The sequence below is a fragment of the Sminthopsis crassicaudata genome, chromosome 6, assembly GCF_048593235.1.
Source record: "Sminthopsis crassicaudata isolate SCR6 chromosome 6, ASM4859323v1, whole genome shotgun sequence".
NCBI lineage: Eukaryota > Metazoa > Chordata > Mammalia > Dasyuromorphia > Dasyuridae > Sminthopsis > Sminthopsis crassicaudata.
The window spans coordinates 146,949,448-146,968,943 of record NC_133622.1 but is presented as its reverse complement, the minus strand read 5'-3'; the positions used below and the strand labels follow the sequence as shown (position 1 = coordinate 146,968,943).

At 38.0% G+C, this 19,496-nt stretch overlaps 1 protein-coding gene across 1 annotated transcript in view; it reads right to left on the bottom strand.

Annotated features, from left to right (window-relative positions):
* Window positions 1-16,847, bottom strand: part of METAP1 (methionyl aminopeptidase 1) — an 80,240-nt gene extending 63,393 nt beyond the window's left edge. The window contains exon 1 of the mRNA XM_074275424.1: window positions 16,645-16,847. Within this exon, the coding sequence (XP_074131525.1) occupies window positions 16,645-16,758 (114 nt within the window). The 5' untranslated portion in view covers window positions 16,759-16,847. The remainder of the gene's footprint in view (window positions 1-16,644) is intronic.
* Between the last annotated feature and the right edge of the window lie 2,649 nt (window positions 16,848-19,496).

Here is a 19,496-nt window from a genome sequence, read left to right as displayed (position 1 = left end):
GAGGGGAAAAGGACCCACATGTGCAAAAAATGTTTGTAGCTGTCCTTTTTGTGGCAACAAGAAACTGAGCAAACGCCCACCAATTGGGGAATGGTTGAATAGGTTAGAGTATAAGAATGTAATGGAATATTATTCTTCTTTTTTCTTTTATTTTTAATTGTAGCTTTTTATTTACAATATATATGCATGGGTAATTTTATAGCATTGACAATTGCCAAACCTTTTGTTCCAATCTTTCCCCTCCTTCCCCCCTCCCCCAGATGGCAGGTTGACCAATACATGTTAAATATGTTAAAGTATAAATTAAATACAATATATGTATACATGTCCAAACAGTTATTTTGCCGTACAAAAAGAATCGGACTATGAAATAATGTACAATTAGCCTGTGAAGGAAATCAAAAGTGCAGGCGGACAAAAATAGAGGGATTGGGAATTCTATGTAGAGATTCATTGTCATCTCCCAGATTTCTTTCTCTGGTGTAGCTGGTTCAGTTCATTACTGCTCTATTGGAACTGATTTGATTCATCTCATTGTTGAAGATGGCCATGTCCATCAGAATTGATCATCATATAGTATTGTTGTTGAAGGTGGAATATTATTTTTCTGTAAGAAATGATAAGCAGGCTGATTTCAGAAAAATCTAGATGATGCCAAGTGAAGTTTGCAGAACCAGGAGAACATTGTACACACACAATAACAAAAAAGATTATGTGATTATCAATTGTGATGGACTTGGCTCTTTCTCAACAATTTAGTGATTCAAGGCAATTCCAATAGATTTGGGATGAAAAATGCCAATCACATACAGAGAGAGAACTATGGAAACAATTTGAATGGAAGCAGAGTACTACTTCTCCTTTTTGTTTGCTTTTTTTTTTCTCATGATGATTTTTTTCTTTTGTCTAATTTTTTTTTAATATCCAACATGACAAATACAGGAAATATGTTTAAAAGGATTGCCTATATTTAACCTATATCAGATTACTTGCTACTTTGGGGAGGGGAAGGTAACAGAGGAAGAGAGAAAAATTTAGAACACTAACGTTTTCTGAAAATGTATGTTGAAAACTCTCTTTACATGTATTTGTAAAAATAAAATTAAATTAAAAAAAAAAAGAAAAAGAAAGGTCTAGTTTAATAACAGCAATATTCTTTCAATAGAGTTGGATGACTGTTAGATATGAACACTCAAAATTCTGGAGAATGGAAAATGAGTATCACCCATAAGGCAACAAATGGATAGGTACATGATAGGGGAAAAGGAATATTTGGGAATACTTTTTTTTTTTTTTTATTTAATAATTTTTATTATATATATATATTTTTATAATATTATCCCTTGTATTCATTTTTCCAAATTATCCCCCCCTCCCTCTGTTCCCTCCCCCCGATGACAGGCAATCCCATACATTTTACATGTGTTACAATATAGTCTAGATACAATACATGTGTGTGAATATCATTTTCTTGTTGCACAATAAACATTAGATTCCGAAGGTACATGCAACCTGGGCAGACAGATATTAGTGCTAACAATTTACATTCACTTCCCAGTGTTCCTTCTCTGGGTGTAGTTGTTTCTGTCCATCATTGATCAACTGGAAGTGAGTTGGTTTTTCTTTATGTTGAAGATTTCCACTTCCATCAGAATACATCCTCATACAGCATTGTTGCTGAAGTGTACAGCGATCTTCTGGTTCTGCTCATTTCACTCAGCATCAGTTGATTTAAGTCTCTCCAGGCCTCTCTGTATTCCTCCTGCTGGTCATTTCTTACAGAGCAATAATATTCCATAACCTTCATATACCATAATTTACCCAACCATTCTCCAACTGATGGACATCCATTCATCTTCCAGTTTCTAGCTACAACAAAAAGAGCTGCCACAAACATTTTGGCACATATATGTCTCTTTCCGCTCTTTAGTATTTCTTTGGGATATAATCCCAGTAGTAGCGCTGCTGGGTCAAAGGGTATGCACAGTTTGATAACTTTTTGGGCATAATTCCAGATTACTCTCCAGAATGGCTGGATTCTTTCGCAACTCCACCAGCAATGTATTAGTGTCCCAGTTTCTCCACATCCCCTCCAACATTCATCATTATTTGTTCCTGTAATCTTAGCCAATCTGACAGGTGTGTAGTGGTATCTCAGAGTTGTCTTAATTTGCATTTCTCTGATCAGTAGTGATTTGGAACACTCTTTCATGTGAGTGGATATAGTTTCAATTTCTTCCTCTGAGAATTGTCTGTTCATATCCTTTGACCATTTATCAATTGGAGAATGGTTCGGTTTCTTATAAATTAGGGTCAGTTCTCTATATATTTTGGAAATGAGACCTTTGTCAGAACCTTTGTTTTTAAAAATATTTTCGAATATTTGGGAATACTTTTTAAATCACTGAAACCCATAAGAACTATCTATACTATCACATAAAGGAATTTACAATCTATCTATAAAAATATTACTGAAATAAACCATAAAAATGTGAAGTGATGAATTTTTGAAACTTGACCACTAGTTGACATGAAAATCAACATTTTTTTCTTTGAGAACACATTTCTAACTTTTAAATGGACATCAATGGGGAAAATATAATTTAATACACATAAATTCACTTTATAGTCAACTTCCTTAGCACACAATTGGCACTTAATAAATGCTTGTAGACTGGATGTAAGAAAACATTTTCTGTAAAGAGAGACAAACTTTATGTTTGTGACTTGGAAAATTTTTTTCCTAAAAACCTAGTTTTCAACTAGGCACTTGAATTTTTCCTTCATATAATTCAGTCAACATAGCAAGGGGAATATATATATTTTTGCTCTTAATTAAAAGAAAAAGAATCTTTTTTTTGTGCTTCTATAAAATATAGTTCCATATATTGTTATTGTTTGCCTGCATTTTGTTTTCTTTCTCATTTTTTTTCCTTTTTGATCTTTCTTGTGCAGCATGACATTTGTGGAAATATGTATAGAAGAATTGCACATGTTTAACATGCCATTTAAGGGAGGGGACAGAGCAAAGGGAAGGGGAGGGTTAATTGGTTCAACAAGGTTTTGTAAGGATTAATGTTGAAAAATTATCCATGCATAAGTTTTAGCTTCAATAAAAAAAAAAAAAAAAAAACCATAAAATAAAATATGGTTCCACGTTCCATTATTGTTGTTGTTCAATCATGTCTGACTCTTAGTGATCCCATTTGAGGTTTTCTCGTCAAAGACAGTGAAATGATTTGCCACTTCCTTTTCCAGCTTATTTTACAGATGAGAAAACTGAGACAAACAGGGTTAAGTGATTAGCCCAGGGTCATATGTTATTTTGTGTTTACAGTAGAATTTTAATTCTGGTATTCCTGACTCCAGGTCCAGGGCTCTATTTATATAACCATCTAGATGCCCCAATAAGTAATCCTTAACTAATGCAACTTTATCTAGTAAAATATTTAGTCAAGAGAAAAGGGTAAATTATCTTTACAAAGAAGGTGATTTCTGAATGAATTATGAAAGAATAGGTTGGAGTAGGGACAGAAAAATGAAAACAATTTTATATTTAAGTTTAATTGATATGAAGGTGAGCACAGAGAATTTCTAAGGTTAAAACAGGTTCCAAAACCATGAGGTGCCTCCTAAATTTAAATAAATACTAAGAAAGAAATGTAATTGGTGTAAAACTACAGTATAGGTACCATGTGTTCCAGACAGCCAATAAATATTGGCTAAAAGGTAAAAGGTTAAAAGAATCATTATTTAAATTTGGAGATTTGGTTATATTTTTGGTTAACATTAAAATAGTGATAAAAAAAAAAAAAACTTAAAATTTTTAGTTCCCAAAAAAGCCTATTTCTTGTTCCACTTGGCCCACTATGCCTTGCAAAAGGATCCAGTGTGAAAAATACAAAATTTGTCATCAAAAAACCTGCATTCTTTGAATCTTAGCTCTCTCATCTTCCCCTGGTATAACTATAGATAAGTCATTTAAATTCTATAAGTATCAATTTTCTCATCTACACAATGAGGGGTTAGAATTTTTAAATAGTTTTTGCTATAGAAATTCAAAAAGAGGAGATTATTTTAACTTCTTTTGGTCTGGAAAGGTTTTTTGAAGTGGCTACTGAAAAGCAAAAAATATCAAAGAAGAAAGAGGATCAACACTTGACCACTGTAGATGAAGAAGGTCAAGTCCTAGTTGGGGTAAATGCCCTATCTATACCTTACTACTTCCTACCATTACTGTTATTCAGACAGTGGAAGTTCACTGTGAAAAAACTATTTGTTCAGGGCTACCCAAATATGCTGACAATCTCAAGGAAGGTTTAGACTTCTAAAATTAAGGGGAATTCCATTGAACTCTGTGAGAAAGTAGAATTCATTTCACAATCAAAGCGATGCTTATGTAGCAAACCAAATTCTTAGAAAAGGTGACAGGCTTTATATGTCACTAATCTTACTGATCTTCCTAAAGCACAGATCTGACTATGCCACTTTCTCATAGTGAATAAACTTTATTGGCTTCTTATACAAAATCATCTGTTTGACTTCAAAAATTCTTCATCCCTTTGTTATGTATTTCTTCAAAATCCTTTGTTTTGGTATCCTCAGCAGTCAGTGTCTAACACATATAAGGCCCTTAATAAATGTTTAAGATTAATATCTTTTTTTGTGTATGATTGTGTTGTCTCTCCAATTAAGACTGTGAGCTCCTTGAGAAAAGAAGCTGTATTTTGCCTTTCTTTGTATGTCCAGCACTTAACACAGCAGACTCTAAATAAATGATGGCTGATTTGAAACTAAATAAAGGCTATCTTGTATTCAAAGGAAAAAGTTTTTTATCATTGTTACTTATTAAAAGATTTTACACTTTTTGAAAATTCTTCTATAGAATATATATAATGGAATATATACACATATAATAGGCATAAAATAAGTTCTCATTGCCCTTCATTATTTCTCTTCTGCCATCTTTTCAATAGCCTAGAAGATATCTCAATATCAAAAACTTGATTATGTTAAATCAGCTCATTAAAACCCCTAAAAGTTCTTGCAGAACTAATGTAACGCCAATAACCCATCAGTTGGACAGACTGGATAATGTTTCATGTCTTTTGCAGTATGCAAATGTTCTAGAATCACTGCTGGAGTTCCAGATCTCATTATCTCATCCAAAAGGCAAATTCCTTCTTCATCTTATAGCACTGAATTCTGGTTTCCAGGATCCAAGCAGCAAAATAAGGACTTATTCTCATCATTTCTGAGATAAGGGTAAATTATCTTCATAGAATTCAGCCAGACTAAATGGAAATGCCATAAATCCCTGTCTAAAGGTTCAATTCAAAGGGAAATACCTTTTGGTAAATATTTATGATTTTTATTTATTATACTTATCGATTTTAAGGAATGTGTTATTTCATTATATCTGATGACAAAGGAATACTTTTATAATAGCAATATATATATAGTTTTTAAGGTTTGCAAAGTATTTTACACATTATCTCATTTGGTCCTGTTAAGTAGGAATTATCATGTCCATTTTGTAGATAAGAAAAAATAAGGCTAATAGAGGTCCACACAGATGGGGGCAGAATTTGAATTCAGGTTTTCCTGATTCCAAGTTCAACCCTAACTTCACTATGCCCCTAAGTTGCCTCTTTATAAAGTGGTGAGCATTGAGAGGAGGAGGAAGTGTCCCAATATCATAAGACCAGCTTAATAACATCATTAGGTTTTTCGAGAAAATTTTCAACCAAATCTTTGAGGTAAGAGAAACAAAACCAATTAACACTAACCTTTTGTTCAAGTGAGCTCTTTTCAGTGCAAAAATCTAGTTCCATCATTTTCCAGCAAGTTACTTCACTATTTTCTCCATTCATTATAGATTTCTACCTTATTAAGTTTTTGTAGAATGAGCAAGGAATGGGCATACATTTCAAAGAAGGATAACAAGTACTCTAAAGGGATGTGACATGCTCTAGAAAGATCTGGTATAGAAATCAAAGGTAGGTAAATGGCTTGGAAACATTTTTAGGGTAGAAATCACTGCCTTCAAGTACTGGAAAGGCTGTGCAAGGAGATGTTAGAATTTTTTTAATTGGTTCAAGAGAACAGCATGATTTAGCAGGAATAGTGGTAGGCCTGGGATAGGGGAGATCAAGTTTGAATACTTGCTCTTGAACTTACTATCTGTGTGACCCTTAGATCACTTCATCTTTCTAAAAAAAAAAAAAAAACTTTACACACCACATGAGTTACCTCATCTGAAAAATGATGTCACTTGGATTAAATCAGAGGTTTTCAAACTAATAGTCTCCAACTCCAACCAGATTAAAATGTAATTGGAATGTTTAACAAAATTAACCTAATACATTTGCGATGTTCTGATCAATATGCAACTAGAAGGAATCATTTCTATTTGAGTTTTGATACCAATATGGATGACCCTTCTAGTTTTCAATCTAGGATTATTATAAGACCTAAGATTTTATGATCCTATATAATAACAGATAGGCAAATTTAGCCTTTGATATCAAGAAAAAAACTTACTTAATAATGAAAACTAGTCCAAGATGGCAGAGGCTGCCTCAGGAGGAAAGTCTTCAAGCTGGATGTCCCATCCACAATCAGGAACATTATGAGCCAAGATTTCCTCAAGAGGCAGGTTGGATTAGATGTCCTCTAACATCTCTTCTTATACTGAAATTTTGATAAGGATATCAGGCTTTTTTTTTTTTCCTTGTTTAATTTTCTTGTATTCACTTCTCTCCTTCCTTCTAATTCTCCCCTGGACTTTTCAAGTCCTCCAAGGAAATCTCTCTTACTAGCCACTGCCTGATTTTAGGATCTTGCCATTTTTGTCTCTAATTAGTCTCTTTCTGTTCCAATCTTTATCTCCTTCCATGTTATCTTTCTTTTCCCCCCATGTCCTCTCCCTACCTAAAGAAATAACAGTTCACTACCACCGCCTATTACATCAAATATAAATATATCAACTATTCACTAACAGGTACAGTTTTGGTTTTTTTTTTTTTTTTTTTTTTTTTTTTTTTTTTTTTACTGATCTTTGCCTCATTGTTATCAAATCCAGGCATTTTATTAGTCACATGAATTGCTATTCTACAAAATAGCTGTTGCTCTATGGGGAATCTCCCTACACAGATGAAATACATACATGTTGTTTCCCATCTCCATGCCTTAGAACATATCAATCCTTCCAACGCAAATATCTTCTTCCCTTCTCTCCATTAACACATACGTACATATATATATAAAAGTTTTCCTCATCTATACCTTACCACTGGACCTGGATTGCTCTGGAGGAGAAAGAGCAGGTGAACTTGCCCAGCCCTCCCTCACTTAAATCGGATTTACTTGCATGTCAAGGCACCACTCCCCCCTGATGTCACAGTCCCCTTTGAGAATGAGGACAAACAAGGCCACCTACAAATCTCATCTGGTGGAGTGGATAGAGCCAGGCCTGGAATCAGGAATACCTGAGTTCAAATCCAGCCTCAGACTCTTACTAGCTATGTGACCTTTGGCAGGTCACTTAACCCTGTTTGGCTCAATTTTCTCATCTGTAAAATAAGCTGGAAAAGGAAATGGCAAATCATTTCAGTATCTTTGCCAAGAAAACCCTAAGTAGAGTCACAAAGAATTGAACACAATGAAAGTAATTGAACAACAAATTCAAAATCTTGTGTTTAATTTACCACAAAAGTAGGTATAACTCAAAAAAGGATAACTCATTTGTGCCTGCCTAACTTGACCTCAATCTCTTCATCTGTAAAATGGGAATAATAACAACAATAATAATGGCATTGTATACACCAGGGGACAGAAGCAAGCACTTTGTAAACCATAAATATACAAATATACACTATTACTATTATATGTGTACCCTGACTTGTTATTATGTATACATTCTGCTAAACTTAATAACAAGCCCTATCTCTCACACCTTTCTGTATCTCTAGTACCTATATGCTGTTGTGGTAGGTACTTATTAAATGCTGTCAATCTTCTCCTGCCCCTATCCAAGAACGAGAGATCTATGTGAATGCATTTATTACTTACAACAAGGATCTGTATGAATGCATTTATTACTTACAATAAGGAAACAACTTTTCAATAAAAGTTGTTCTGAGAAGGGTTTAAGTGGTATTACCAAATTAATACCTTAGAGGGAAATGTCTAGCTTAGTGGAGTATAGCATGATTCTTCTTACACACAGAGCAGGTTTTATAGAAAAAAAAAAAAGAGAGAGAGAATAAAAAAGATTAGTAATTGTATAGCCTGAGACCCTATCTACTAAGATGAACAAGAATAGTTCTCCTTATTATGCAGGAGAACCAGAAAGGAGAAAAGAGACAGGATTCATAAGAAAGGAGTGAGTTTTTTTTGTTTTTATTTACTTTACATTCCATTCTAAAATAAAACTTTCTGAATAATAAATACTATTCATCTGTAAGAATATGAGGCTGACATTCTGGAGAGCAATTTGGAACTATGCCCAAAAAGTTATCAAACTGTGCATACCCTTTGACCCAGCATGCTGCTATTGGGCTTATATCCCAAAGAAATACTAAAGAGCGGAAAGGGACCTGTATGTGCCAAAATGTTTGTGGCAGCTCTTTTCATAGTAGCTAGAAACTGGAAGATGAATGGATGTCCATCAATTGGAGAATGGTTGGGTAAATTATGGTATATGAAGGTTATGGAATATTATTGCTCTGTAAGAAATGAGCAGCAGAAGGAATACAGAGAGGCTTGCAGAGACTTACATGAACTGATGCTGAGTGAAATGAATAGAACCATAAGATCACTGTACACTTCAATGTTGTATGAAGATGTATTCTAATGGAAGTGGATATTTTCAACATAAAGAAGATCCAACTCACTTCCAGTTGATCAATGATGGACAGAAACAACTACAGAGAAGGAACACTGGGAAGTGAATGTAAATTGGTAGCACTACTGTCTATCTAGCCAGGTTACTTATACCTTCGGAATCTAATACTTAATGTGCAACAAGAAAATGGTATTTACACACATATATTGTATCTAGGTTATATTGTAACACATGTAAAATGTATGGGATTGCCTGTCATCGGGGGGAGGGAGTAGAGGGAGGGAGGAGATAATTTGGAAAAATGAATACAAGGGATAATATTATATAAAAAAATTACTCATATACTGTGGGAAAAAATTCTAAAAAAAGAATATGAGGCTGAAACTGAATTCTCAATAATGCTATGGAATACTAAGAAACGACCAGCAGGATGATTTCAGAGAGGCTTGGAAAGGCCTACATGAACTGATGCTGAGTGAAATGAGCAGAACCAGGAGATCATTATACATGGCGGCAACAACAAGACTACATGAGGATCAACTCTGATGGACATAGCTCTCTTCAATAATGAGAGGATTCAAACCAATTCCACTTGTTCAATGATGAAGAGCACCATCTACAACCAGAGAGCGAATCATGGGAACAGAGTGTAGACCAAACATAGCATTCTCACTCTTTCTGTTATTTGCTTGCATTTTGTTTTCTCTCTGCTTTTTTTTACCTTCCTTCTTGATCTTATTTTTCTTATGCAGCAAGATAACCGTATAAATATGTATACATATATTAGATTTAACATGTATTTCAACATATTTAACATGTATTGGACTATCTGCCAGCTACTAGGGGAGGGGGGAGAGGGAAGGTGGGGAAAATTTGGAACAAAAGGTTTTGCAAGGATCAGTGTTGGAAAAAATTACCTATGCATATGCTTTGTAAATAAATAAATAAATTTTTTTAAAGTTTAAGAAAAAATAATAATGCATTCTTATTAGCATTTAAATGAATCATAAAGGGGTGTGCTATTTGTTATCAAGAATTCCTCGCTGAGAAGCAGTATGGATAAGAGTTGCTCTGAATCAGGAAGACTTGGGTTCAAGTCTCCTATCAGTTATATGCTAGCTAGATGAAGGTACACCAAACTCCCAGTTACTCTTCAAGATTCTTACACCTCACTACCACTTAAATAAGGCCTGTCTTTTCTCACACCTTGGTGGCAGGCCCCCATCACCTCATAACTGGATCATTGCAATAGGCTGCTGATATTGATCTTCTTACTCTCCCTTTCTAATCTATCGTTCACTGTACTATCAAACTAGTCTTCCTAAAATCCAAGTCAGATCACATTATTGCTCTTCAACACCAACTTAATTAATCTAATGGGTCCCTAATACCTCTAGGAAACAACTTTTACAAAATCTTCCCTTTGGTTTAATATTGTCCCTTCTTGACTTTTCAGTTTTCTTGTATCTTAAGACCCCCATTTACTCTGTGATCTAGTACCTTGCTCCAGCTATTTTCAATAGCCGTCCCTCATGTCTGGAACACCCTCTCTCTTCATCTCTTTCTTCAAACCTCAACTAAATTCCCACTTTCTTAAGTCTCTTTTCCTTACTCCTTTAATGCTAATCTAATGTCTTGCTGTTGATCATCTCCAATTTGTCTTGCATATAGCCATTTGGACAGTTTTATGCATGTTGTCTCCTTCAGTAGATTATGAATTCCTCAAAGTGTAAGAACAATATTTTGCCTTTCTTTGAATCCTCAGTGCTTAACTAGTGTCTGATACCTAGTAGTTGATTAATAAATGTTTGATAACTGATTTCACCAGGCAGCTCATGACAATAAATTGCAAAGAGGGTACCAACCTACATCGGTAGAGAAAGAAGTTCCTGAAACTGATGAAATCATAGATACAATTTTTGTTAAGCCTCATTAATAAATAAAAATTCAGAACTGTCAGAATGTTCCTATCTTCTTTCCCCTAAAAGTTGGGCTTGAGTGTTTCAGCTAAATAGAAGTTACTCTGCCCCCCTGGCAATGAAAATATCTAAATGCACTACAGAATAATGTTTAAAAAAAAAACCAACAACAACAACTCACACAAACAACTGGCCTAGACCTGAAGGTGTTAAATTTTTTTCAGAACAATTTTAACAGCATAAACTACTTCCATCCCCATTCATTCACAGCCAAAGAGAAATTCACCAGATTTAGAGACTAACTTTGTAAGACATTCTAAAAACATACTAAAGAATCCCACTACCCATTTAATTTGCCTTCCTCCTATCTCCAGATTCTCACTCTAGTGATAGGATAAGGAGAGGGGAGAAATATCTATTCTGGGCTATCCAAAGAAATTTTTCACTTAGCTTCTGGTATATATTTATACTCAGTATAAGTGAGGTTACCCTATAGTTGAATTCCAGATAAGTACAGTGATACTGTATTAAGTACTATTGGAGAAAGGAGAAGGGGGAGAGAGGGGAGGTGTGAGAAATAACTGCATATCATCTAGGACAGGGGTTCTCAAATTTTGGCCCTCGGGCGGCCCGCTGAGGATGTTTATGCGGCAAATGGGCTGAGGGGTGGAAACAGAGTGTGAGTTTTTGTTTTTACTATAGTACAGCCCTCCAACAGTCTGAGGGACTGTGAACTGGCCCTCTATTTAAAAAGTTTGAGGACTACTGATCTAGGATCATCAAAAGAGGCATCTTAAAGAAAGCTCTGTATACAGAGTACTTTAATGGATATAATGCTGGATTTTGATTCACAAACTCTGGCTTCTAATCTTGGCTGTGCTCTTTACTATTCAATATGACCTTAGGTAAGTCATCAGTTCTACCAAGTTACCATATTAAAAACTATCTGAATATTATGAAAAGCTTAATCTCAAGAATACCTAGGTCTTAGAAATTCCCATACCTAGATAATATAAAGTATTTGGAAGTCTACCTGCCAAGGCAAAATCAGGAACTATATGAACACAATTACGAAACATTTTCAAAACAAATTACAAAACAAAGTCAGATTTAATCAACTGAAAAAATATCAAGTGCTTGTGGGTAGCCAAGCTAATATAATAAAAATGACAACACTACCTAAATTAATCTACTTATATTCAAAACCATGCCCAATTCCCAAGAAATTATTTTATAGAATTAGAAAAAATAATAACAAAATTCACCTGGACAAACAAAAAGTCAAGATTTCAAGGAAATTAATGAAAAAGAAAAATGCAAATTAAAGTGGCCTAGCTGTACTAGACCTAAAACTATATTATAAAGCAGTGGTCATCAAAACCATTTGTACTGGCTAGGAAATAGAGTAGTTGATTAGTGGAATAGGATATGTTCACAAGACACAATAAATAATCCATAACTATAGTAATCTAGTGTTTGACAAACCCAAAGATCCCAGCTTCTGGGATAAGAATTCACTATTTGATAAAAATTGTTGGAAAAATTAGAAATTAGTATGCTGATATATTGTATTTAATTTATACTCTAACATATTTAACATGTACTGGTCGACCTGCCATCTGGGGGGAGAGGGGGAAGGAGGGGAGAAATTGGAACAAATGGTTTGGCAATTGTCAATGTTATAAAATTACCCATGCAAATATCTGGTAAATAAAAACTATTAATTTTTTTAAAAAAAGAAAGAAAGAAAGAAATTAGTATGCTGAAACTAGGCATTGTCCCACAACTAATACCCTATGCCAAGATAAGATCAAAATAGGCTCATGATTTAGAAATGGAAAGTGATACTATAAGCAAATTATTGGAACAAAGGATAGTTTACCTCTCAGATCTGTAGGAAGGAATTTGTAGTCAAAGAACTAGAGTACATTAGGGAATGCAAAATGGATAATTTTGATTATATTAAGTTAAAAAGCTTTAGTACAAACAAAACCAATGCAGCCAAAATCAGGAGGGAAGCAGAAAGCTGGGGAAAATGTTTTTATATGCAATATTTCTGATAAAGGCCTCATTTCTAAAACAGAGAGACCTGACTCAAATTTATAAGAATTCAAGCCATTCTCCAATTGATAAATGGTCAAAGGATATGAAGAGGCAATTTTCAGATGAAGAAATTAAAACCATTTCTAGTCATATGAAAAAATACTCTAAATTATTATTCATCAAAGAAATGCAAATTAAGACAACTGAGGTTTCACTACACACTTCTCAGACTGGCTAAAATGACAGGAAAAGATAATGCTGAATGTTGGAGGATATGTGGGAAAACTGGGACATGAATACATTGTTGATGGAGTTGTGAATAATCCAATCATTCCGTTCAGCAATTTGGATCTATATCCAAAAGGGTATCAAACTGTAATCCAGCAGTGTCTTTACTGGGCCTGTATCCTAAAAAAGATCATCAAAAAGGAAAAAAGATTTTTGTGTGCAAAAATGTTTGTAGCAGCCCTTTTTGTAGTGGCAAAGAACTGGAAACTGAACGGATGCCCATCGATTAGAGAATGGCTGAATAAGCTATAGTATATGAATGTTTTAGAATATTATTGTTCTATAAGAAACGTTCAGCAGGATGATTTCAGAGAGAACTGGAGAGACTTACATGAATTTATGCTAAGTGAAATGAGTACAATCAGGAAAACATTGTACACATTAACAGTAAGATTATAAGATGATCAATTCTTATGGATATCGCTCTTTTCAACAGCAAGGTGATTCAGGGAAGTTCCAATAGACTTGTGATGGAGAAAGTTATCTGCACCCAGAGAGAGGACTGTGGGGACTGAGTGTGGATCACAATAGTATTTTCACTTTTTTATTGTTTGCTTACATTTTGTTTTCTTTCTCATTTTCCCCCCTTTTTGATTTGATTTTTCTTGTGCAGTATGATAATTGTGTAAATATGTATAGAAGAAGTGCACATATTTAATATATATTGAAATATTTGCCATTTAGGGAAAGGGGTGGGGTAAGGTAGGGAAAAAATTTTGGAACACAAGATTTTGCAAGGGCAAATGTTGAAAATTATCTATGTATGTATTTTAAAAATCAAAAGCTTTAATGAAACAAACCAAAAAAACAAAACAAAACAAAACAAAAAAAAAAAAAAAACCAGAAAACATCAAACATCCCATACTACACTTTTGAGAACTGCACTAAATGATCTCTAAAGTCCCTTTCAATTCAAGAGCTATGATCACACCTAAATAAATGGGTTCTGATTTTATGAGAGGAAGAGGGTCTTAGGGAAGAGAATAAATAAAAGCATAACAGACATGTTTAGACTTTTTAATCCAGTGGCAGTAGGGAAACACCAAAAGACTTAAGAGGGCAGTGATACTCCTGAGCTCTCTAAGCTTTAAGATGATTCAATTGGTTGCTGTGTGCAGACCACCAGAGAGAAGAAAAACCAGAAAACAAGGATAGTTTCAACTTAATTCAATAAACGCTTATTAACCAGTGGACTCTAAATGATTTAGAAGTTGGTATCAACACCAGAATCAAAGAAGCACTAAAAGAATCAAATGTGAAAGTCCCCCCAATTTCAAATCAATCTTAGAAAAAAATTTAAATAATTTCCCAAACACTTTAAATATATTTCCATAATCCTCAATTATTAACTGCTTAGTTATATTCATATCATAGAATCACTAACATAGAGCTGGAAGGCCCAGCTTCCTAACCTAAACTGTGGTTTATGATCCACATGAGGTGTTATAACTCAATGTGGAGAATAAAAAAATTATGACTTATTAAAAGTAAATGTTTGATTTACATATACATATATATATATATGTATATATATGTATGTATATATTTTGTGTACCCGCATACCCACAGCCACATAAAAATTTCTCAGGCAAAAAAGAGGACATGAGTAGAAAAAGTTTAGGAAATTCTGCTAGAAAGAACCTTAGAAAATACACCTTGGCAATTCTGCTCTGAGGAATGTCAGGCAACATGCATAGTATCTATACTATGATTATTCACATATGTACACCACATTCATGTGTGTTTGTGTAATATATTCACACGTGTATATATAACCTGAGAGAGCTTGGGGGGGGGGGGGGGTCGTCCATGTTTTTAAAGTGTGCCAGGTTGTGTGTTTGTGTGGATGAGTCTTATAGGTTCAGAGTTGGAAAGGATCATGAAATCCTGTCATTTCACAAATATGAAAAAGAAATCCCAAAGGGGATGAGTGAGTTGCTCATGGTCCTAGCTGCCAAGTGTCAGGCTCTGGCATTAAACCGAGATTTGCCAAGCTCCAGATCCAATCCTTTAGAGCTTCCTGGTGGCTCAGCTGTCTGACTCCTGGTGATCCCATGGACCATAGCATAGCAGGCCCTGAGACTACCTGGGGTTTTCCTGGCAAATATACTGTGTCTGGTTTGCCATTTCCTTCTCCAGTGGATCACTTTTTGTCAGAACTTTCTACTATTACTATGCATGTCTATCTTGGGAACCCTAAGTGGCACAACTCTACAGTTTAATTGCTGATAAGGACAGAAGCTTATCTCCTGGCTAAACTTCAATTGTAATCAAAATTGGAAGTTAGAAATTCTGTCAAGATTTTGGGTCACAAGAATAAAAAAATAGTGTGGCAGCTGAGAACCAACCTCGAAGTCAAAAAGCGCTAGGTTCAAGTCTTTCCTCTGACATTAATTGTATAACAAAGGACATTTAACCACGAGCCTCCCAGCTTGAACAGTATTCTATCTGCATTAGGTAGACGGCATTTCCTCACAAGGCATTCCCCGAGCTCGTGAAATCACTCGACCAGTTCAAAAAAAGTGTGCAGAATTCTTAGACAGAAAAAAACAGGCGCACGAGTGCAAGGAGTCGGGCAGAATGACACCCCTGGGTGTTGGAATCTCCACAGAGGCACAACTTACTAAAATATACCAGCACCCATTATATAACCCCTGACCAGCCCATGCTCGGTCAGAGAAGCTACAGGAAACTCATGACAAAGCAAGGTGACTCAATCACTTCTTTCTTACATTGATCTTGCATTGAAATTCATAGCTTTTGCATTAAAGACAAGGCTACACACCGTGCTCCCCACCTCATTTTTTAAAAAGTTGATCCAGGTTCAAATCCTTAAAAGAAAAGAGTGCTGGGTTTTTTGTCAGGATCTGCCAGCCCCTGGCCGACTCAGTATGCCTGTCAGTAAAATGTGTGTGTGTCTAAGTACGAGCGGTGGTATGTGGGTCTGTGCGCGGAGGGTCGGGGAAGGGAGGGAAAGGTGAGTCTGGAGCTCTCGCCTTGGAGGAGAAAGCTGGGGCAGGAATTTCTATTCGCACTTCCCGGTCGCCCGGCCTGCGGCCCGTCGCTAACTTTAACCGGAGCAGGGACCGAGTGCCGCCCCGCCCCCGCCCGTTCGACCCAAGCGGTCAGGTTAGCCCCGCTACCATAGCGAAAGGTTGCTTCGCTTCCCTTTCTTCCTCCTTCCCTCCCTCCAGGAACCCCAAGCAGGCCCGTCTGCTCAAGCTCCAGCCCCTCGCCTGCCCAGGAGCCGGCGGCCACGTGACTCGAAGCGGTGGCGGGGGCGCCAGAGGACCCGGCTCCGCGAACCCCTTCCCAGCGGAGTGGGGGGAAAGAAGGCCCCATTCCACATGGTCTGAGGCTGCGGCGCGCGCACGCCCCCCTCGTCCGTGACACGCGCGCGCTCCCTACCACACGCCCCTCTCTTCCCTGCCCTCGCCTCCTCGGGCCAGGGTCCTGGGCCGCCCGCCCGCCCGCCCTCTCTGGGGCCGGAACCCGGGAGCTCGCGCGCGGGGCTGCGAGGCCGGGGCCGGCGCGCGCGGAGCTGACCTGAGAACAGAAGTAGGAGCCCTGGATGCCCAGCTTGATACAGGTGGGGCACTGCAGCTTAGCCTCGCTGCTGCAGCCCGCCGTCTCGCACACCCGGCTTTCCACGGCCGCCATGCTGCTCCCACTAGGGCTACACGAGCTCCGCGCTGCCGCCCCGGCCGCCGCGGAGCCGAGCCTCTACCGAGCTCGAGGAGGGAGGAGGAGGAGGGGTCGGCGGGGGGGGCGGGGCGGGGCGAGGTGGAGCCAGAGCTGGAGCCTCAGTCGAGCCGGAGGAGGAGCCCGGCGAGGGGTGGGGCGGAGCCGGAGCCTCTGTCTGAGCGGAGAATGTAGAAGGGGGTGGAGAAAGAAGGAGGAGCCCAGCAGGGAGGGACTGGGCGGAGCTCGAGCCGCAGTTTCTGGCGAGCAGAGAAGGGAGGGGAAGAAAAAAACCGGCAAGGGGAGGGGAGGGGAGGGGCGGAGCCGAGCCTGAGACGGAGGAAGTAGGAAAGGGATAGCGAACAAGGAGGAGCTCGAATCGAAGGAGGGAGGAGAAGCCGGTGAGCGGCGGATGGAGCCCGAGTCGGAGGCTCTGGCGGCCCAAGGGGTAGAAGCGGAGAAAGAGGAGGAGTCCGAGCTCCTATAGGCCCCGCCCATACCAGGCTTGCGTGTATCCCCCTCCCCTTCTCAGCGAACCCCGGGCCGCCCTCGGCTACCTGCCTAGGGATCTGTCCCGCCCCGGAAGAGCTGCCCACCAGCAGCCGGGCTCACGTAAGCACGTGTTTGTGTGGTTCTTTCTTGGAAATGTTGGGGGGAGGGGGAGAGAGAGGGAAGAAGGGCAGCAACCTGGCTGGTCTCCTAGCGTCTTCAAGCGCTTACTCTATGCCCAGCGCCGGGGGATCCCGAAAAAGACAAAGGACAAAGAAGGCCCGTTCTCCAGGACCTCTCACTAATGAGAGAGCATGCACATTAATTAAGCTGCTACTGTGTGCCAAGCGCTGGTGATATTAAGAAAAGCCAAAGGGAAAAAAAAATCCCAGCTCAAGTGAAGCTCACAATCTAATGGGGGAAGACAACTTTAAGCACCTTCTCTGTTTAGGCAGAAATCCTAGTCCTGGGGATATAGCGAAAGCTAGGGGAGAGAGTCCTTGAGTCTAAAAGAAGCCACTCCCAAGTGGAGAAAACTGTAAGCAAGTTTGGAGTCAAATTTGGAGTCGTTTTAGAGGGAAATCACTAAGATTAGGACTGGGAAAGACATCTTGTAGAAAGTGGTATTTTAGACATGACTTGAAAGCTGGGAGACTAATGAAGAGGGTTCTAGTCAGAGAAAATGCCCAGAATTGGAAGAGAGGGAGCAACAAGGAGACCAATCATATTTGTTTTTTTGTGTTGGATCTATCATTTCCCACTTGGTCTTTTTATTCTTTGATAAGCATTTATTAAGCACCTACTATGTTCCAGGTGTTATTCTAAGTCCTGCTGCTGAGGAAATTGTCTGTCCTGAATGTTTTTTAGTCTAATAGGCTTAAAGATTTATCAGGCACAACAGGTGAGTAGTCACTCAGATAACCGAGTCACAAGATACCCAAGATCATACAGCCAGCATGTCAAAGGCAGGACTTGAAGACATATGTTCCTGGTTGCCAGGCTAGCTATCCACTATCCACATTTGTCATCAACAATACAAAAACTTTGTTTTCTTAATATCTGGCCCATTAAAAACCCATTTTAAAAATTGCTTGTAGTTATAAGGCCTTTAAAATGTTTCATATCTATCTCCTCATTTCTAACCTATAAGTACCACTCTAAATTCAGTCTCTCCCAGTATCTAATCACTTAGTGAATGGGACTAATTGGATGAAGTGGTTCTCAATGTTGAGTCACATGTTCCCTGTTTCTAGAACTGAGACCTTGGGGAGGTCATTTACTTTTTGGAGGAATGAACTTTGAGCCTGAGATACAGGAAGTTGCAGGAAGTGACATGACCTGTGGGAGGCACCCAACATTGGTAACCATTGGTCAAGGATGGTTAAGTCCTTTTAGTCTATCCAATGAGAAAGCTCGAGTCTTTTGCCTTTTAAATCCTAGACAAACCTGAAGCAGGTCAGTTTCCAGGAGTACATGGTGGAGCATGATATAGCTCTCAGATGTGTCTGAGCCTCTCCCTGCAGGAGTTAAATAAATGTTTTCTCTTTGTACCTGATGATGTCTCCAATTAGTTAATTGGATTGGGAAGGGGGTCTTGGGCCCCACCTGTCCCACACATTAGGGATTTAATAATGATATTTAGCATTTATATGGTACATTACAAATATTATCTCCTTTTATTCCTTAATTGACTAGTTCTTTAATTTCTTTAATTCTATAGGACACCACCAAATTAGGCTTCCTTCAGTATAGCTCTGATCATGTTCTCTCCTCTCTTCAAACCTTTTGGTTTCTCTATATTTTTTAAAAATATAATTGCAACAAGGTGAAGAAACAAAGCAGATTCGAAATACTTCTTTAACTTGTAAAGGTAGCCTGAATATGCCAGAGGAAGGATTTGACCCCAAGTCTTCCTGACTCCATCTAGCTCACTATGAGGGCTTCAGGAATGGAATATGGGCCAGTCTGTTGGGGTGTGTGAGATGTCAATTGGTGACAACTATACAAAGGAGTGAGCCATTACAAAGAGCATCCAGCTATAACCTTGTGGGTGTTTGAGAACTTACTCAAACTGATCAGTACATGGCCTTGAGTGTCTCGACATATAACTACCAGTCCTGGCCAGATGCCCAGGTCCTGGGAATCAAGCCCAGTTCCCAAGTAGTAAATCAAAACATTAGCTGAACCATATTAATGTAGGCATGATGCTCTATAAGTTCCTCCTCCCT